Consider the following 23119-nt stretch of genomic DNA (forward strand, 5'->3'; position numbering starts at 1 on the left):
TTAGTCCAAAATCCAATCCTAAAAATGTCTTTCTTGTTTCTACTGAGAGAAAGAAGGAAATACACATTTGTTTTACTGGGACGATTCATTTTTTTTTGTTGTTTTTTTTTTTTTGTTTTGTTTTTTTTCATAGACATTTTAACATTAACATTTCTTTTATTTTCATATCTTTTTTTACAAGCAATGTGTGTGTTTGTTGTAAAGTGGTGCGTTGCCTGGGGTTTTAGGAACTTCTTGTAATATCGACTGTAGATCTGGCCTTGCTGTTGCCACTACAAACATCTAACCCAATCAAAGAGATGGTTCTGTAAGATCAGACGACAAAAAAAAAACAAAAAAAAACAAAAAAAAAAAAACTAAGGAATTTTCTGATTTGCACAGACCTCCAGATTATCAAAATGGATCAGATAGAAGAATGAGATAAACAAAAAACAAAAATAGATACCCAATTTTACGATTACCTCCCCCTCTTCTTCTGTTGAGAATGGAAATCGGAGGTCAACTAGAAAAGTGACTTCTAAAGACCATTTTGTTCAGTCTCTACTTGCTCAGCAGGTGGGAACATATTTTTTTTTTAAGGCAAATAATTCAACCATTCATACAAATGACCTATCTTGATGATGACCTGGCTTCATACACCCACCACCACCACATACACATTCTCTTCATTCAGTCGACTTTAGCTTCCCATATCTCCAAAACGAAGATAACTAGTTAGTGGAGTTTAGTACCAGATTGTACTCACTAACACAATACTACTGCAATGACATTTTTTTTTTTTACTTTCATAAGGTCGAAGGTCATTCCTGCAAATAATGACAATCCAAAAACTTCAAATCACCGGTTTTCATAAAATTCCTATTCAGTTTTAGAGGACCAGAAATGATACAGAGGGTCGGGCGTTTTCTCAAGAACCAAGACTATAAACGCCATTCCACCCGAACAAACAACTAGGCTAACTGGTGACGTGTTAAATTTCAAAGAGGAGTGAAAACTCAAGTTCATACATTGTAGGCGAAAGGCAAGTATCATCCGTCATTGAGAACTGGATTTGGACATCTCTCGGGTTGACAAAGGACTTGTCTTCATGTTTGTTTTCCAATGTTTTTTTTTAATGCTGACTTATATCTAGGAAATATATCTTATCATTAGCATTGAACTACTCTCATAAAGGGATAGTCAATGTAGATAATCTCCATTAAGTCAGAAAAGTGTTAAGTGGACGGGGCAATTGAGTGACACAAAAAAGGAAAAAAAAAAAGGAGCGTACCAATTGACGATAGTACGAAAATAAAGACTAATAACTCAAAATATTTTGGTCGGAATTCTTCAAAGAGGCAACCAAAAATAAAAACAGTTTCAAAAAATAGATACGCAATCACTATCAAGACACAATGAAAAAAGTCTTTTTTGTGGTTTTCTTTAGATACATGTGCATTATATTTTTATATCTGAAATACTACATCACAAAGACAATGTTCGTTCAACATTTGTTTACGAGAATAAATTAATAATCTTTTCTTTTTTTTTTTCAAATATAAAGTCTTTAAATTCTACATAAATGGTTTCTATATGTGCCAAGCACACTAGATTTCTTAGTACTATTGTTTCATGGGGAAATTTACCTTTTTTTTATCATGATTCGAATAACGGAACAAAGCAATTTCTACAGCAGTAAACAAATTAACTTTGGAGATACAAAACTGCATGTATGATATACACACACACAAATATATATATATATATATATATTTGTGTGTGTGTGTATTATATACACCTATGACTGAAAGTTTATAATTTCAAACTTGATTTTATGAGCCATGAAGCAATAGCACTTAATCTATGCCAGTAAAAGAAAATTATCAATGAACTGAATGATAAGAAAGAGAATAGAGAAACAAAATATTACATCTAAATTGATAAAAAATAAAATTATGATTTTAAGGCAAATTCTACTTGACCAAGATGAGAAGAATGAACCATAACTCGCATGGGTAACACGTAGCAGACGATTTTAACAATCAAATAACTTGAAAGCTACAAGTTAAAAGTAGAAACAATAAAAAATGATAGAAATGAAACACATACGTCAACATCCACCTTTAATGTTAGAATCGATTAGCTACCAAACTTTGGACCTTTTTTTTTTAATTAGACAAAATAGCTATTTCAGTTCATCACATACTTTTGCTTAAGTGAACTATAATAATAATAATAATAAACAAGTCAAGTAAAAAAAGGTAACACCTACTAATAACCGTGTTTTGAGCGAAGCTGGACAACAAAGATAAAAACAAATCAATAAACATTTTTATATAAATAAAAAGTAAAAAAATAAAACGTACAACGAATGTGACTTTTGTACTGTACCCCAAGAAAGGAATTATATATAGGTTTCAGTTCATTCAAAATGAGCAGTCAATTCTATTCTTTGGAAAAAAAAAAAAAAAAAAAAAAGAATGAGATTTCCATTGTCAAAAAAAGGAAAGTAAGCATCTCTGTATCCTTCTACGAGTGACTGCTCGTTTTATTTTTATTTGCTATGGGTTGACTTATGGAAATAAAAATCACTTTTCTATTTACAAAGTAAAGAACAGAGGTTTCTATGAAAACATTGTCTTCAAATATAGTGCGCTTGGTGGGGAATGAACAAAAAATCATTCTTAGATTTGCGGTCCCTGTGTTAGATTTATTCTTCTTCTGAAATAAAAGAGCAAGTTACTCTCATTTGCAATTGTCATAAATTGCCAGATTGAGCAATAGCATCGGCAACATTATCAATATATAATGCTGCTAGAAAAAGCATGATGATTGCTAACACCACTATAGGATGAAGACAGCCAACTAGAGTGCTAGAATCAACAAGACTACACTGATTGGGTTTTAGCAGAAATTGTACATCTCAGTTGTGGTGTCTTGGGCAGCTTTTGATTAAAGCTATATATGTTCAAATGTGTGTGTTTGAATAAAAAAGAAAATGTACTGAGGAGAGGCAGAAAGGAAACATGGTATAGAAGAATCGTGCATAGGTTTGTACACAACTCCTTAATCGATAACAACTTAAAAAACCGGGTGGGCACAAGCATCGCAAGCGACGAGTAAGAGGAGTTGCTGCTGACTGCTAGCAAAAAAAGAGCATTTGGGTTGGGGGTTCGTTTTAAATTGAGATAGAATCTGGCACTGTTGAGCAAGCTGAATGTGTTGAATGACCACAGATAGAAGTGATCAGCAAAATTGGGTAAAAGAGAGCATCATCATCATCATCTATCTTTAGTTCTGCAAAAGACAGCAAAGTACCTCAAAAAGATTTACTTTTTTTTTTCTGTTCATTCAATTTTAATTGAAGTAGAAATAAAAGGAGTCCAAAAATAGACATTTTCAGATGAACGCATTTCATTAAAAGCGACTAACAATCAAATCAGATGACAACAATGGTTTATCGGATTTGATTCTGTTGAGCAGAACTGAAGATGTATGATTGTAATTTATAAAAGGGAAAACAGGAGGAGGAGGAGGAGGAAAGAGAGAGGAGAGTGTCAGTGGTCTGTGAGAAGACAGAATATCACATGCAATGGAAAGCATAACACGGTGACAGACTTGTTTGGAGTACACTTTAGTTTTTAGTGTTTTATTATATGAGGTTCTTAATTCCATATCCAGGTGACAGGCTTGGCTGGCAGACAACACACACAAGCACAGATTTGTAACGGTTCGTAATACACAGTCGTGTTTAGCAAAGCAAGAAGCATAACTACACTGTTACTTGGCAGCAATGGCAAAGACGGCAGAGGCAGCTTTTGTGACCTCAAGAAGACTCACCTCCAACAACCAATTGGATTTTGTCTAGCAAAGTTTCTTTTTTTCTATTTTTTTTTTTTTTTTTTTTTTTTTTTTTTGGTTTCTACAACTAAGACATGCAAATACAAGCAGTGTTAAAAGAATTGGTTTCCATTCCAGTTTTCTTGGTCTGTGACATATACAGCTTACAGGACTCCAACCGAAAGGAAAATTAGAAAACTCATAAAAACAGCAGCAGATTTTTGTCAACTTGGATTTTGTAATCACGTTTATGTTCAAATATATAAGAATTTCTTTTATAACATTAACTCCAGAATGAATGACAAAAGGGGGAAATATTTTACATAATGGAAGAAGACGATGTAAAAATGGACTTGTGTTCAGTTTAGGAATTAACAAATTCTGAGAATTATTTAACTTTTACACAAATGAGAAAATAATTATTTTGATGTTTTATTAGAGATCAGCTAATTTTGAAAGTTAATTTCGTTTAAAAAATGAGAAATTTAATCAAATACGTCTATTTTACTTGAAATGTTGATTTCTTTGTAAAATTGGATGATTTTACGATCAAAATTTTCAATATCATTTGACACTCATATATATATATATATATATATATATATATATATATATATATATCTTGGACAAGGTTAGTAATTATGTCAACAAATGAATAGTTTAACGATCCATCAAATTCTTATCTTCAAAGCAAATTTATTCATTTACTTAATTAAAGAAAAGACTCAAACATGGTTTTAAAATGGTGCATGGTGGTGGTGGGGGAGGGTCCAGATTGGAAGGAGATTATTATAATCTATTTGTGTAGATTATGAAAAGAAATTGTATGGTCAGTAAGAAGGGAAATTGAATTCATACAAAAATCATGTTAATTGTATAAATATTTGCAAAAAAAAAAAAATAATAATAATAATCTGTTAAGTAGTTAAAACTGAAACTCTGGACAGAATAGATGTAGAAAATGGAAGCTGGTTATAAGTCGGGACATAACAACTCAACCAGTATGGAGGAGTTTTTATTTTATGCCATCGGCAAAAGGGCAACGCACGTTTGACTAAGCACTGCAAAAAGCTAAAAAAAATGGCAGAAGAATACACAATGCAGACAGAATAAGCAGAGGAAAAAATATTGGTTGAAGTCCTGAAAGTTTGAGAAACGGCTGGAAAAATCCTGTGGCTACCTTTGAGCTACACAGCCGACATAGAGAAGCTAAGCAAATGTTATGCAGGCTTTGCTAATAAATAGACCAAAACACCATGAAAAGTTTAAACATCAGATTTTTCGATGACTGGATTTCGAAAATAAACAAATTTTCTCAATAACAATTTACAACAAAGAATAAACCGTGAAAGAGAAAAGATTTTCTTTTGCAATATTTAAAAAAAAATAAAATAAAATAAAATAAAAAAAAACAGTCCCTTTTTTCATGACACGGCTCGTTCTAACCAATAATGTTGTTCATATAACAGTACATAACAAACATGAGAAAAAGAACAAAAAATCAGACTATGACTACCGGCTTCAGCGTTACCTCTGCCAATAGTAATAATTAGTCATTAAAATTAGTAGTGGGGAGGGGGAGTGAGTGTATGTACATGGATATATATATATATATATATATATATATATATATATATATATATATATTATACACAGTTATATATGATTGTTCTACACATCTGGTTATTCTTTTTTCACAGAGAAACAGCAGAGTTTGTTTTTTTTTCCTTCTATGCAATATCAAGCACATAAAACACATGATAGATTATATTCAATACTGAAATTACTTATGACACTCATGGCAAAATAGATAAACCCTTTGATTCATTTGAGTGCATCTAAAACCTATTTCTTTCATTTAAGTTGCTATCAATTATAGGAATAAAGCTTAAAAGTAATATGATCACAAACAGCACATTCTATTCACATACTTTTTAGGAAACAATAAGGCCTTATATAGGTGATACTATTATCACAAGTGAATGCCTGTGAGATTTGAAAACACAGTTTAAGTATGCATTAATATTAACAAACCATAGAAGCTAAATTAGATATAAAAAAAAAATAAAAAGAATCAAATGATTTTGGTTGATTAATGAGACAGTTTGAAATAATATAGAATTATGGAAATAATTGAAGTTCTAAAAATTTCTGTACCAAATCTTATAATGCATTTGTGCAAAAGGTGTCCTTTTTTCTTGCAGATATAAATTCATTAATACACTTTCTTATGATCGTTGGCATCACCACATATAAAAAGTCAGGAAGAAAAAAATTCGCTGCTTCATAAGAAATCTGCTTTCAATATTTAGCAATTATTTATAACCAGAGTTAGTGTAGCATATGTGATCAGGACATGTAGGGATGAGTTTCTTTTCAATTCAGCGTCAATGGGACGGCAGCATAAAGTGGGGGAAGGGTCAAAGAATGAGGCTACATGGACCTTTCAATGACAGCTGGAAAATATAGAAGCCATATTTCACAATGTGAATGGCAGTCACCAGCAGTATTATGGAGGGGAGCATTAAAAAAATTATATATCACTGATAACATTTTTTTTTTTTTAATTGTTCATTCCACACACATGCACACACTCATTTAGGAGGATCTAATATAAAATAAAATGTTACTAGAATATAAATAAATAAAAAATTCTTTTTCTTAAATAGTGAAACTAGTTTGTTTTTTTTTTTCTTTACTAGTATATATGTCATAAATAGACAATAATTTGCTAAATTTTATTTTGCAACAAAATTTTGCCAAGAAAAAGTGTACGATGTGTGCTATTTTAGAGAAGCACTTTTAGGAGAAAACTTTGTTTTTTTTCTTTTTAAAATCCAAAATAGTTTTATTATTTTCAAAAATTCTTATAGTGTTACTTTTTTTTTTTTTTCATACCATTGCTCAATCGGTGCCTGCGCAAAGAATGGCGAGAGGAAGGAAAATGCAACATAAAAGAGTGCGGCTGCTTTGGACTGACAAGAAACAAGGCAGAGATAACGTTCCACCACAACAGTCTAAAACCTACAGATACTACAATTTGGATGTCTGTAAAATATCACAAATGCTATTATATGGCGAGTCATATCTATTATATAAGAGTAACACGGCCGACGACACCTTTAACAATGGTTCATCATCAGATTTTTTTTTTAAGATTATTTTTTGTTTTTGTTTTTTATCAAATTCAAAAATATTAAATATCATTGTATGAAAATTCCAATATTTCCAACCATATACATACCCCATAACTTCTAAAATAAAAAAAAATTAAAATAAATAAAAATAATCATAAGAAAAAAAATACAAATCCATAATTTGGAGGAGGGGGTGGTAGGTGTAAGCAGTTGTGAAAAAGTATTTTAAAAATGTTTTCAGTTTATTATGAATGTCTTTATTTCACCAAAACCTGCACACCTACCCCCAAGATAAAATATATGCATGTATCCCATTTTGGTACCATAATATGGACAGTGATATATCACTCCAAAATCAAGGTGGGCTTGCAGTAGCAGTAGTAAACTGGATGGCTTTTTTTTTAGTCTGTATTATAAAGAATGCAGCTGCAAAAAAGTTATCAATAACACAGTAAAAGCCTCCAACAACAAACATTCATTGCTGTCAGTGGCAGAGATGTTTTTGTTGACCTAGCAAATTAATTAAGAATGGAAGGAAAATACATGGGCCACAGAAAAGAGAAATGGAGGGAGAGAAAAGGTAAAGATAAAACAAATAAAAAAAATTAGGCGGACATCAACAAAATAGAATTGAAAAGGAAGAGAGATTTTTTTTAAATTCTACTTATTTACAATTGAACACTTGATTTTCTTTAAAAATACTTTTTCTTTTAGCCAAGATATTGTTCAGATATATCCTAAGTTAGAAGCAGGTATTGCTTTATGGAAAGAAATAGAATGTATTTAAATGTGTGCATGTGTGTAATGTATTCGCGTTAGATGGGTCAGAGGTCAGACCATTTCTCAACAATTTGATTCATGCATTTGAGACAGGAGGGAATGTTTTTTTTTTCTTTTTGAGAAGAGTTCATCAAAATTAGTATTCTAAAAACAAACTTAGCAGAAGTGAGAAATTAAAGAGAAATTAGTTTTGAAAGTTATGAAAAGAGCAAATATAAAGAAAAAAATCAAAATAGGATTTAAAAAAAAAAAAACGTGTACAAGCAATCAAGTAAAATAAACTGGGAAAAAAGTGTTGCTCTTCACTAATTAAAAATGAAAGATTACTTTTTTGGCTTAATTTTAAAAAAGTATTTTTATTGGTGCAGCAGCCAATGTAATTTTGTATGTTTGAAAGAGTTGATGGACGGAGAAATAGATTGATGTCTGTGATTCCTGCAAATATCTATGTGACATGATATTTAGAGGCAAGACTTTGAAATAATAAAATAATAATATTAATAATAATAATAATAATAATAATAGGAAATCCACAATATATTTGTACATGGTTTAACAGGGATTGGAGACTATGTTTTTTTTATGGTGCTAGACACGTTTTGTTAGTTTTTCAGTTATAGTAATTTCTCGTAGGAAGAGGAAAAACTTGAAACAAATAATGGATATATTACCCTGTGTAAAGGGTCAACTGGCAGGTTTCCAATTTTTCTGTACATTTTAGTGCACAGGTTAACGTAATCAGATATAAATTTGTGGCCCAGTGTGAGGGGGACAGTTTATAGTTGCAATTACATGCTGGAGGGATGAAAAGTAGTTTGATGAGCTGTTATCTACATCTATCTGAAATCTATATAACAAGTTGTCATAATAAACAGATAAATATACTTAGCTTGCACACAAAACATTTACCGAAACCAATGCTACAATATTTTGGGCAAAACACACAATTTACATCAAACTGATTATGTGAACAGATTTGATCCTATTCAACTGAGATTCCAAAATGATTTATCACATAAAAAACTACATACAATAACTAAAATGGATAAACAAGGTTTTTTCTTGTATACATTTTTTTTTTTAAGTTTTACAACAAACCATATATTTTCAATTCTACTCAATCTGTAATTGTTCACATCAAAGCTTATAAAGTGTTGAAGAACTTTAAAGGCTTCATGCTTGTTCCTGTTCCCAAAAATTGTAAATCATAATACACACAGCACACTTTTCAAACAAGGGCTGAAAAAGTGTCCATCAGAAAAGAATTGCAGACTATGATTTACATTTCAGCCACAAAGAAAATTAAATGTACTAATTGTCATTCTATTGCTGGGTCCACTTTATACCACAAACTTATATTTAATGACTTGGATCTCTGAACGCAGAGGAATTGAAAATCTCAGCTGATGTTTACAGGTAAAAAAGTAAATAAAACAAAAAAAAAAGATGAAAAAAAAAGTTTAATAAAAAAAAATATTTAGAATCATAATAGTATATAAAAATATTGATTATGGTAGCAGTCATAATTATTTGTAGTAATAATAAATTATGTTTATTTTTTCCTATATATTTATGAGAACAAAAAAAGAGAAGGGGTATATTACAAATGGACTTTATGTGCCAATTGAAGCACATCAGAGCCAGCTTGCTTTATATAGAAGAGTAGTCAACATACTGTACCACTCATATGCTGTATATGCATGATAAATGACCACTGGCTACCACAGTAGCCATAGTTAATTGCAGCTTTCATTATTAGTTTATATAGAGAGCCTGCAAATTCAAGGAAAACCATTTGAATAAAGCAGACCAGTAGTATAGAAATGGAAGCCGATCAAACAATTTTAAAGTATTAATGAGATCAAATCAGATACATTTTTTCTTATCTTTCTTAAAATGATAATGCAACATTGGTTTATAATTTCCTTTGATTTTATAGAAAAGCAAATCTTCAAGACTATTTCCCTCTCTTCCACCCACCCCACGTAACATACAGCAATGATGCATATGCAATTATAACAGTTCCATATCAAATATAAATTGTCTTAACACGATGAATATCAAGTTAAAACAGATTAGAAATAATGTATTAACAAGATTCTTTCTACATATTTTGTTCATATCTAATATTAAAAAGAAATGAATAGAGCTTGGAGATATTTAGATAGTTTTATGGAGGCACAAAATGATGGTTACTGTATATTATAATAAAAAAAGTTAGAAAAAGAAAAAGCAAGAAAAAAGTATGATATTAACTAAATAATGTATAGGATTTTGGTAAGGATTGTATTATGGTTCTAGATGTTGATTCTATACTTAAAGGATATTTAAAATGTTGATTCTATACTTAAAGGATATTTAGCAAAGAAAGGAGAATAGCGATACGATTTCAGATATTTATAACTGCACACAGTTTTCATTTCAAAAGAAACTATGCATGCACAAATCATTAGACAGTATTCGTAAATTAAGAAAAAAAAGGAAATGCATCATCACTTTTAGACTAAGTTAAATGCTCATTTTTACTCAATTATTAATTGTTTAAAACTAAAACTAAAACGAGAAAAATAAGCTTCTCTTCAAGTTGCACCAAGATATTCCAGCTTTCACGATATTTTCAAGGCAGTCATATTGAAGCAAGGGGTGTTTTGTGTTCATTTTGAAAATGGTTTTATTTTTTTATTATTTATTTTTAATATATAGGATTTACATATCATACACGCATACAAAAGAAGAGAGATAGAGAAAAGTTGTGTATGCACGAGACACACACACATTCTCATCTGCACGAGACACACACATACAGATATCCTCAGACACACAAAGAGATATATGGATAAACGCTAGCTAGCTCCTTCAACGGCCCCACATTGTCTTGGTCTCACAAAACGATCAGGGAAATTGAAATGGTGCCACATGATCCCATACTTAGCAGTGATCAGGAGTTGCCCACTAGTCTTGTTTATAAGATCAATATGATTTTAAATTGTGGATGGAAAAAAACTTGAGGCTGGGAGAAAAGATGTGGGAGTAGGCATTGACCGGGGTAAATGACGTTTGGAGGCAGAAAGAAGGTGACTCGTGAGAGAAGGTAGGAGACGGATAAGCTGTCTTCTAAGATATAGAAACAAGAATCCAAGTATAAGGCTACCATTTCCTCACAGCCATGCGTTTGTGAGACAGAGACAAAAGTGAGACAGAGGCCAAGCAGCTCAAAAAGGCCTAAGGTCAGGGTTGCTGCCAGTTAGGTATGGGACCTCTAGAGTTAAGTTTTCAAACAGATATATGATTCAGCGGAAGGAACAGAAAATAGAAAAAATCAGTTAATTTATTTATAGAGTCTGTGATTTTAATTCTAATTCAACTTTATGAACCCTTACACTATTTTTTTAGATTATATATTTAAAATTCTTTTTAAAAATATGCTTTCTTTTGTTTTTTTACATAAAAATTTAAAATTGATTTAAAAAGAAAAATATACACAACGAAATTTTTTTTAGTAAAGTCTCCTTTTTTTCAGTTATGATTTAAGAAATAATAAAAGTGAAATTTGTTTAAGATGAGAACAACATGTGCAGAGGCACCTAGAGCCTTGCCGAGTGGTCGCACACACAGGGACGATCAGGTAAGTTGTTTACTATTGAACCAATAGACACAGCTCTATTTGTGCACAATAGAAGATCTAACATGGATTCAGGATTTCTATTTGACATAAGATGTCAGGAAATTTAGACTAAAGAATTTAAATGATTTCCTGCCAGAGAGTTCTTCTTTGGAATCTAATTTGCTTTGTTTAGCAATGTTGCTCCCATATCAAGCCTTCATTTCACATTAAAGAGAAGTGAAAAAAAAATCATCAACTGAAATGAATGATGGTAAAATAATGAGAAAAAGAAAAATGAATTAGGGTGGAGGGCCATATATAACCAAAAAGCCATTGGAAGTATAAAATAATATTGAAAATAATTTTTTAAAATAAATTAAAAAAATAATAAAATAAAAACAATAACTGGTACCATCAAAGGTAGTTTTTTAAAATGTTTTTGTTGTTTTTTTCTTTTCGTTTTTTGTTTTTTAAAGAGAAGGTAGGGTCTAGGTCCATGGTGGTTGGCCGGATGAGAAGTTGTCCTGTCAGTATTGGCACTACCAATGGTTGAATGACAATGTAGCAGAGTCCAACATGCCAAAATCTGACAATGGCGATTGTAGTGCTGCTGATGTCAATGAGAACAACACTGTCCATTGAAGAAATAGTAGTAGTAGTAGTAGTAGGAGTGAAGTGTAGTTATGGTAGTTACAGTAGTAATAGTCGGCTGCTGCTGATGCCACTCAACTGCCCAAAGCTGGAGCAGCAGGGACAGGCAGTATGACAGGGATGTGATAGTACTTGCACAGTTGACGGCGGCATTTTCCTTTGACTGAATCACGGCACACAGTCACCTTGCCATCCGTCACTTCAACATACTCTGAAAAAAATAAATAAATCATAGAAATTTAAAGCAAAAAACAAGATAATTCGCCCTAATTTATTTCTATTTGTATCAAAGGTTAAAAACTCAAAACAAGAGTAAATAAAAAAAAATGCTAATGTTTTTAGGATCTTTTGACAAGAGTCGGATCATTTAACGTTGCACAGAAATCAAAATTATCTCACAAACACTTCAAGTATGTAATTTGCCGAGTTAATCAATTAAAATTATGAGAACTTCATGCATAATTCTTGTGTCCCTATTTACTTAGCTGCTTACAAGGACAGAGTTAGATATATGATCAGTTTATAAGGTGGGGAAAATCCATCTCGCCAAAAAGTGAACTCTGGATTATGACAAAAATAAAAATTGTTTTAGTTTGGAAAGATTTCTCCTTCACTGATCAATGGCAAAAAAGATGAAGTATCGAATCAAAAGCTCCTGAAAAAATGTCCAAGGAAGAGCCATGTGTACTTCTTGTATAAACATAAAATTGATAATCAAATATTTATTGAAAAAAAAATGTAATTTTTTTTTTTTTTTTTTTTTACATAGGCGTCACCACTTATCAAAGCCGATCGGCCATTCAAGGATAACGGTTAAAGAGTGTAGAGTAGTCAAAAGGACAATATAGTAATCAATAATAATGGAAGTTCGGTAAATTTGTTAACTTAAGTGGAACGGCTCATCAGAAACTTGTTCACGTTGGACTTGAAGACAACCATATTATAGACAGCTGGAAAGCAGGAAAACGGAAGACAATTCCACAGGCGTGCAGTTCAAAGAAAGAAGCTTTGATCATGGAATCTATGTTTAGGTTTAGGCACAGATAAAGAGTGGGGGGAATTATTGATAGTGTTTTCAGCTAGTCTAGTGTTTCTTGTGAAAGTTTGGCGAGGGGGGACCATAGATTGAAGCTCAGTTGAACACTTTCCATGAAAATAACGATAAAGCAGAGACAAACTCGCAACATCTCTTCTGTGAGATAGAGGTTGCAGCAAAGAGAAAAGGACATCTCCCACCAGGCCACGAAGTCTATTTTGAACCCTATCAATGCAGGACAAGTCATTTCTAGCAGCTCCTGCCCATATGTGGCAACAGTATTCCATCCTTGGACGTATCTGGCTCTTATATAGATAGAGAATTGCATCAGCAGTGAGATATCTACTGGATCGATAGAAGGATCCGACCATTTTTCCAGCGGCCTGGCATAAAATAAAAACTTAAATCCCTCAGAATGCATTTCTGTTTTTTTAATTTAATTTAAATAAAGGAAGGGGGTGTTCATAGTTTATAAAAAATGAAAAAGCAAAACATAACTGAAATAAAAATAATACTAGCAGGTAAGTAGTACTAGTTAGTGGACATGTGTTATTTATATTTTTGTCTCTCCAAATTACACAAATACCATTTTAAACATTTTAAAGCAAAGTTGATAGGTTAGTAATCATCAAATGTCTGAATAATAACATAAAATAGAAATATTCATTGGAAATTCTCATGCAATATGTAATAGAGAATAAGTAAGAACAAAGAATGTTAATTACAAAGTTTATTCTCAAGTAATTTTCATTTGAAAATGCCTCATAAAAATTGCAATGCATGTAGTTATCATAGAACATATGATGGAATGCAAGCCCCCCCCCCATATCCTCTCTCAAATACAGTTTAAAAAAAAAAAAAAAAAAAACACTTACCCTCCAACAAATGCACAAACTTGCATTGTGGCCTGTTACATTGGCTAGACTTAAAATCGCGGCACACTCGGAGGGTGTCCAGCAACTTAAAAAGAAAAAGAAAAAATAATATTAAAATGATATATCATTGAAAAAGCAAGAACATTCACAAACTCAGTTCACCTTGCTTTAATAGTAAATAATAAAATTTATTAAAATTACATATAAATTCAAATGTGTGGTACATAAGAATACATATGAACTGCTTCAATTTTAGGTCACATTAATTAAAAGTTTTAGAATTTGAAGCTAGAAAAATAAATATCAATTTAATTTCTATTTTTAAAACAAAAATAAAACCTGGTAAAAAACAAATAAGATCTTTGAAATAATATTTGCATTGTATGTTTAATCACTGATTCATGTGTATCCAAGAATACTAAAGGATGCCAAAGTAGATGATAAAAATGAAGAGACTAATCTAGAATCTGTTGAATAAAGCGTCCACATGGAATCATGGCAGCATTGGTTACAATCAGTTCTTAATGATAATCATCTGGGGGTTGAATCCTTACTACAGGTGATAATAACTAAGAATAATATAAAAGTTGCCCAGATAAGGAGAGATATACCTCTGATTTGTATAGCAAACAGAAAGACTAATTTTGAATTTTGTCTTTATTTTTTCTAGTTTTTTTTTTTTTTTGACTGCTTACTCAAACTCATTTTTTTCTGATTAAACAATGTGGCCCAATAGGTCATGCTTTTTCTAGTATAAATACAAGCATTAATCTTCTTAAGAAAAAAGTTGACTACTTAATTTTTTTATTATTATTATTCTTAGAAAATGAATGTGGAATAGAAAAGACATAAACAAAACAAAATTGCCCAAGAAAGAATTTTAACCAATTTTTTTTCCAAAACTAAAATTAACCTAACAAATAGCAGCTCTGAAATTGAAGAATTGATTATGTAAAAAAAAAATCAAAATTCTTTTCAAACATGCAACAATCTGCTTATTATGCATATGCAAAAACAAAAAAAAGTTTGTTAAGTTGTTTAGACATGCTTCTCTATGTAAACATGAAATCCTTCACAAAATGAAGAGAGCAAAATCAATACAAAGCAAACGCATGGAAAAGTGGTAAAAAATTTTGAATTTTGATAGGCAAGATTCCATCAAATGACATTCTGCAAGAATTTTTATTCATTCAAACTTAAATGATATAAACACAAAATGAAATAAATATTCACAAACTTCTTTCGAGTCTACAAAATTAAGATTGCTTGAGTGAAATGAGGTTTTTCTTTAACCAGGAGTTCTCAATACAAAGCACGATTCTAAACACTGGTCTTTTTTCAAAATCGAGTACGGGTTCATTCTTTTACTTTTTACCATTCAAGATTTCTGGAGAGAAATGAACGGAAGTCATTGTAAAGATTAAAAAGAAGGGTGTTTTATAGAAGACCAAAAATAACGAGATCATTTACAAATCAAATAAACTAATCTAAAAACTAAAAACATAACTTAAAGATCCACATAGAAGACAAAAAAGATAAACATAAGAAATTGTTGCACACTTTATGGAACAAAGAAAGAAGTATAAAACTAAAAATGATTGGAACTGGAAAGAATATTGGAAAAAAAATCAAAGTCTGTTTTAAGATTTGGATGCAACTACGAGGAACATAAAGCAAAATGTTGTAAACGATATGAACAGCAGGATTAATAAGACTGGAGATAGCACTCTACTACCTGGTTGTTCTCATCAGAGTAATTAACACTAGCAGCATTAGTGGAAAGCGAGGAGGTGGTGGTGCTGGCAGTGGTGATGGTGGTGTTGTTGTTGGCATTGGCCATCAATGTAGGTTGGTTGGGATTGACGATCATCGGCACTGTTGGGTTTTTCATGGCAGTCAAAGAGGAAGAAGGGTCAGCGGTAGAGGTAGTAGTAGTAGGAGGTGACAGCAGCAGCAGCAGCAGCAGCAGCAGCCCGAAGTAACAGCAGCAGGCGGTAACAGTGGTTTTTAAGTGCAGATGAAGCACAGGTTGCATGCAGAGTGGTACAATTTGTGCACAGGAGTGGGTCAAGGCATGAAAGAAGAGATGAATAGCAAATCCTCATTTGTTTATTGCGATAAGCAAACATCCTGATTCTTTTTGGGATGAGGAGGGATATTGTTTTAATTCTGACCATTGTCTTCATCAATGTCGTAAAAGCGTTGATATCAATGTTGATGAAAACAATAATTGGAAGAAAAACAAAATCAAAAGAAAAAAAAAAAAATAATGTAAATAATCCAGATTCTTATAAAGCAACTCTGTAAAAATCTGCAATGATCTTTTTTTTGGCTGCTGCTGATTGATTTTGTACAAATCATAAATTTTTTTAAGTTTCTTTCAAGACAAAGTAGATTTTCGTTTTTAACACAAATTTTTTTTTTTTTTTCAAAATGGATTCAGTAACAAACAACCATCAATCGTATCAATTTCTCGCTAAAAATAACTGCAATTTAAGTTTTCTAATTTGTTTAATTACTTTTGGAAAGAATGCTTATTTATTCCATCATGCATATTATTACTACTTCAAAAAGTATTAAAAACTAAAGATTTTAAATTACTTAAATGAGGAGTGAGAGGATGTTTGTAAAATAACAAAAGAAAATAAAAATTCTTAAAGTTTTTGGAATTCAGAAACAACTAAGCAAGCCAAATAATGGTTTTTCTTTTAAATATTAAACTCAACATATAATTAGAAAAATATTTATCTGAATAATTAGAGAAAATGAATACAGTCATTAATAAACAGCCGTCGATCATATCAATTTCTAGCTAAAAATATTGCATCATAAGTATTTAGTTGCTCGAATGGATGTAGAAAGAGATTTTAATCCCAAAAGTTGAATGGATTTTGTTATGGCAATTAAAAAGGCAAAGCAAAAATGGTAAAAAAGCTTATCAGAAAAAAAAACATTTATCAGTCAATAAAGCAATGGAAGCAATTAAACCTTGTAAGATCTTAAAAAAGACATGTAATTATTACTTTCACTATGTCTTTGACCTCAACATCCCAAGGTTATAGTGTGAATGTAAAATTATCAATGATATAAAAATTAAGGTACAGCTTCTTTTCAAATAATAAAGCCATAAAGATTAGCAGGATGTTGAAGCAACTAAAAAGTTGGTTACAATATTTCTGGAATCATTTAAGCAACTTTCCAAATGCTAATAAAGCAATAGAAAGGTAAGGAAAAATAGGTGGGAAAAAAGCCAGTTTTTGATAATTGCTTTCCAGAAAGTTTTAAGTTTCCTTCAATGGAAACATTGTAGTTAAAACTAAGAAAAAACTGACCTCAATGTCAAAGAGAAACGTAAACCAAATAAGAACATAAGTCGCAAGACTGCATACCTCTGCTTGACAATATAAGAATGAGCCAAAGTTGTATTTGGGTCTTCTCCATATTGCATGAGATATTCTGACGATGAAAATGTTGATAATTAAAAAATATTTATCTGCCTAGGTTGAAATTTTGCATGACGGTTACTGTTATTAAAGAGCATCTGATCCACACATCAAATTTGGAAAAATCACAAATAGTAATCCTTTCAAAACTTTGACCTCAACTGAAATTTCATGGTTATAGTTACAGACTTCATTGGATACAATATGGGTCAAGTAGTGAGTCACTATGATGAACAGCCTCAAAACTGATTTTCATCTTGTCTTTGACATCTCCAAATTTAATCAGTTCTAAATTAGAAAATAACAGATATTTTGACCAAATTTGGTGAAAACAAGTCCAGCATTATGAATCATACACTGTGCACAAAAAGACACAATCTAAAACTTCACCTTGGCAGAGGGAAGCATATGACACAAGAGTAAAATGAAACAGTATAACAGCATTTATTGTAGTCTTTTGTTATAAATTTCAATAAATAAAATCATATCAGATTTATTATTTCAACATGTTCTATCATTTTTAAAGATAGTTAATTAATGGTTACTTTTTTGTTCTTGAAATGAATATCATTTAATAGATTTAATTTGTAGACATAATAGTTAAACAATTGTGAGGAGAACAATTTAACAAATTTTACAGTGTTGAGAATGTGACATTTTCGGATTAAATCTGAAAGAAAGAAACAGCTTCGAATAGAATGACGTATATGTTGGCTAAAATTGAAATTAGAAAAAGGATTTGTTTAAATGCAGCGATTGTGACATGCTATTAAATGAAGTGTTTATCCATTCAACAAAATGTATTAGAAACTTAAAAATAAAAATAAACAATAACCAAAGAATTAAGCTTTCAAATGAGTTCAATGAAATAAAATGGCTGGGTTCAGGTTAATTTTCACTTCTTGGGCATAGCATACATATAAAATATTTTTTCAAGTTTACAGAACAGTTGTAAGAAAATGTAAAGTACACAATCCTTGAAATTAATCATGAATTACCGATATAAAAGCAGTTGTACTTTTCTAAATATAAAAGAAAGTTTAATACAATCTGAATGTGAACGCATCTACAATCGCTAAAAACGGGTCTACTTTTTCAAGCTACAAATCGGGGGAGGGGGGGGCATCATATTTTTGCCCATTGGATACATGTATGGTATTATAAAATGCCACACACTTTAAAATAAATTCAGCTTTATAAAGTAATAAAACAAAATCTTTAATGTCCACAGCATGGTTGCAATTATTTAGAAAATAATAATAAAAAAACATATTCTTCATATTGGAATACATACAATTTGACGATTAATTCCTAAATTTGTAAAATCAACATTATTAATTTGAAACTATCACATTGGCATCAAATGTTTTTCTCAAAATGTGACAAAAATCATTCTTTGAAATGAAATGTCTTTCGGTTACAGCAAAACTTACAAAAATTGAGTCATATTCCTATTTCTTTGCATCCCAAATTAAAAAACAAAAAGAATTGATTTATATCTTTATGGCTGATTGTAATTCTAAGATAGTTACATGAAATCAAGACAGGAGAAATAATATAAACGAGATTTCAATTAAAAAGTTAGCGATAGAAAAGATGTATAAATGATTTTCATTTATGAATTCCTTGTTGATATGGCACAAAGTTCAATCTTGCCAAAAACGTAAGTGAACATCGAGCAATACTATTGACATGCAAATGTGTGATTATAGACATGGATGGGAAGACACATCGAAAAGCAGGCAAAGACGCTGACTAGTTTTCCCCTTGCAATAAAAGTAAATCGCCATTAAGCAGGAGATTAAAACTAAATATTTCTATAAGAAATGGTTAAATCATAGCAAAATGCATTCTCGATTAAAATAAGAATAATGCAAAGTGAAAGGCATTTTAAAAATGAGTATTTTTAAACAAATCATTTCAGCTTTGAAAGTGAAAGATATACGTATTGGTTTTAAAGTTCGAGCAAGGAAATTAAAGTACTCCAATTGAGGCAAACACACTGTCTGCTATTTTCAAAACAGTATTACAAAATTGAAAAATGCAAATATGTCTTTGCCAATCAAGTAAAAAAGAGAATGTTTGATTTGCAAGTTAAACGGACACAGTAACAATCACATACTTTATCAATTTGGTGATAAATAAAAAGAGAACACTTGATTGCTCAATTCCCATAAAATAAGACTTTTATTTCAGAAGTATTCATTTTTATTTGAATTTTTAAAAATATATACCTAAAAAAAGTATTTGAATAGCAAGACAATCAAGTTGAGTTGCTGTAAATAATGGCTATTTGTTATTTTCATTTTTAATATGGAAACAATTAGCTGATTATAAAGAGAGAGTTGTGAAATAGATTGCAAAAGTGGTGCAAACAAAGGAGCGGTTATGATAGCAGCATTGGAAGGTGCGCCACACCACTTACAGAGCAGCGAGATACAGACGATAGCGCCAGCGCTGCAATGCAACACAAGCGGCAGGGAAGCAGCAGCAGACGATGACGATGGGCAAAGTCGTGCAAGTTGTTGCACAAGTTCTATCGAATAGATTTAATCTGACAAACTGGTAGATTTTTAAACAAAACTTTGCAAAGACTGCTAACATAAAGCAACAAACAAAAAGGAGTGTGTGTGCATGTGTGTATATACATACACACACACTGTGTGTGTATATATATATATATATATATACACATATATATATACACACACATATAGACAGATGCTATATGTATATATACACACACATACCCATGTTGTTTTTGTATTTGTAGATAAACCTTGTTGCAATTGCAAACTGCTAACTGATTTCATTTGAAAATCACCTTCAGCAGTCATTAGCATTAGTGAAACTGATTGCTCAATATTAATATTGGATTCAGAAATCAAATAGAAAAATGATATTAAAGAATTAAATGGAAAGACTATCTTGTTAAAAGGACAGGTTTCAGATGTAACAGGTAGTTCTTGCCAAGAAAACTAGAGGTCACACAATTCAACAAAGCTACAGCTTTCCATATTTAACCTCAAATAACAAAAAAGATTTAGAAAAAAATCATGCTTATAAACTATAAAGTTAAAACAAAAATAATAATTAAAAGAAGTTTAGTAATTTGCAAAAGATTTCTACAAATATCAAATATGAACCTCAAAAACTCAGTTTGAAATATATCAAATGTCCAATTTTATGATATAAAAAAGAAATTAAGAGTAGACATGATTTCATGCTGTGATTAGCAACTTTGCGTGGAATTTATTTATAAAATTTTTGCTTTTAAATTAAATATTGTCATAAATACAAATATTTATGAACAGATGATGAAATCAATTACACTAAAATAAATTAAAATGGAAAAGATAAATATACAAATTATTTTGAAAAAAAGAATTAATATTAACAATATGATCTGACTCTATAAAATAGAAAATTAATTTTAAATATTAGGATCCTTGGATGCTTTGTTTTTTGATTAACACATTTTTAAAATGCACTAAACAATAGTAATAATACTAGTAGCAGTTAAAGATTCTAACCAGTCCATTAAGAAATTCTGAACACTCAAAGCAAATTGAAAAATGGTAGGATAACCAGGCTACACTGCATGTTAGGCAACAGACAACACAAGCAGTTGAGATCAGGTTTTTTTTTTTGTGTGTGTGTGTTTTTTTTTTGGGGGGGGGGGTCTTTTTTTAATTGCAAAAAAAAAAAATCAAGTTGTTTTTTGATTTTTTTTTGTTTATTAAAACTTTGTTAATATTGATTTTGGTTATTTTAATAAAAAAAAATAATTTTTGAAGCAGTGGCAGGTGTGAATCTGCTTGGATGGAGGTCAAGGTAAATAAAAAGTTAAAAATATAAAAGAAAATATCTAACGATCAAAATTATTTTATTATCATAAAGTAAGGAAATAGGAGAAATTAGGAATAGGAGGAAAGCTGTAGCAATGCAGAAAAATACTGAGAGCATTGTGTGAGCCGAAGCTGGGTAGTAGGCGGGGACAAACAAGTTTCACCTGCCACGACCACCAAGACGACCAACAACAACAGCAGCAAGGGCAGCCTCCACCACCAGCAGCAGCAGCACCATTGCCCCCCTCAAACATCAGGGAGGCACTGTGTTTGTGCATGTGTTTTTATGGTGGGTGCCACCCATCGCCACTGCCGCCTGCTGCCAACTGCCATCGTCGCTGCCACCGCCGCCGCCATGGCCGATATGCCTGCCTCACTGTCTGCTCACGACTGGGAGTTATGCTGAAGACTGTCCGATTGGAGGACTAGCCAACTTGGCAGATGTGATGGAGGTAATGGAGTCAGATGAGGAGGCCCTGCACCATATTCCAGGCTGTTAGATATACCTGCAGTGAAGAGGATGAGGAAAACATAATGATGACGACGACAACCACCATCACATGACATTTTCAAGAGAGGCTTTCTTTCGCAGATTCCAAAATGCCGTTGTCATAATTTTTTTTAAATTTAAAAAAAAAAAAAACAATAACTACAAGTGGACACTTCATATTTCAAAGACACTTAGGAGCACCAAGAAGAAATGAGTTAAGAGTTTAGATATTTTATAAAAATTATCTAAAAGAAATATGAAAACCTAATCTACATTTATGCAATGAAATCTAAAATAAGATTATTCCACAAGTTTTTAAACAGCAGTAAAGAATATTTTTGCTATGATATCAAAACAGCAGCAGCTAAGAATCCATTTAAAACTGTTCAGAAAGAGAAAATAAATCTTGGATAAAAATGATCTTTTTTATGGTTTATTTTCCAAAATTTAGAAACAACAAGTGAATCCTATTAAAATTGTGCAAATCAAAACAGGATTCATCTTTCTATAATTCCAGCAACTACCTCGTAATGGATAAGTGCTGAATATTAAAAAAAAAAAACTACATACACTCTTTAGGTACCTGAGAAGTGCTGCATAATCTCTGGAGTTGTTTTTAGTTTTAAAATTGAATTTTTAAAACAGCCTATTATATATGGCTATAATCTTGAAAATACTAGAGATTTCAACATGGTAGATTTAATATATTTTTGTAATAGTGTATACTAAATTTGTATTCTTTAGTCATTTATCAAAAGCAAAATAATATTTTGAAGACATTCTTGATAATATTTTTGATAGTAGTTTTAAAAAATTTGTTATAATTTTGGTATTTTGGTATTTTGTTTATTTCCGTTTTTGATAGTTTATAAGTAACAGCTGGTTAACATCTGGTCAAGTGAAGTTTAAAGATATCTTTTGAGATGCAAAAATAAATCAAGCAAATGTTTTATTTTTCTGATTTCATTTCATAAATGATTATCTTTTATTCAACAGTTAAGCTATTTTACAAAAATTGCTTTCAGTTTTGTTAAATTTATATTGTATACTTTGATATATTTCTGCAATCTTACTAAAACTTATTCTTAGTTTATTAAAGCTATAAGTTAATCAATGTAATCTTTGTATTTTTACAATAGTACAATGTTATAGAAAATGTTCTTTCAAAGATTAAATTTTCAGTTTTTTATTGTATAAAATATGACTTGAACAATTATTAAAAACAATCTAAAATGTTAAACATTGCATTTGTGAAATTATAAAGAAATTTTTTCATGTAATCTTACTAGTATTTATACATGCACAATGCATATCTTTAAAACACCCAAAAACACAAACTACAAGAATCTTTTTTATTGAAGGGAATTTAAAAAAAGAGAACAGAACTGATCACCAAATTAAAAATGTCAATTTTGCAATTGTACATCTTTCTAAAA

The 23119-nt window shown here is 30.8% G+C and overlaps 1 protein-coding gene across 29 annotated transcripts in view; it reads right to left on the reverse strand.

The window, feature by feature from the left end:
* Positions 1–11673: 11673 nt before the first annotated feature.
* LOC145287978 (muscleblind-like protein 1) overlaps positions 11674–23119 on the reverse strand; it is a 200651-nt gene continuing 189205 nt past the window's right edge. For 19 of the 29 annotated variants that reach the window (XM_080135964.1, XM_080135965.1, XM_080135973.1 and 16 more), the window contains one exon: positions 21358–21699. In XM_080135964.1, coding sequence (XP_079992090.1) covers positions 21578–21699 — 122 coding nt within the window. In that variant the 3' untranslated portion in view covers positions 21358–21577. Of the gene's footprint in view, positions 12203–13902; positions 13988–21357; positions 21700–23119 lie in introns of those variants that run through there. The other 10 variants (XR_013869243.1, XR_013869248.1, XR_013869247.1 and 7 more) reach the window with 1 other exon arrangement.

This window comes from Euprymna scolopes, chromosome 11 (genome assembly GCF_053919585.1).
Source record: "Euprymna scolopes isolate OS-2025 chromosome 11, ASM5391958v1, whole genome shotgun sequence".
In the NCBI taxonomy this organism is placed as follows: Eukaryota; Metazoa; Mollusca; class Cephalopoda; order Sepiida; family Sepiolidae; genus Euprymna; species Euprymna scolopes.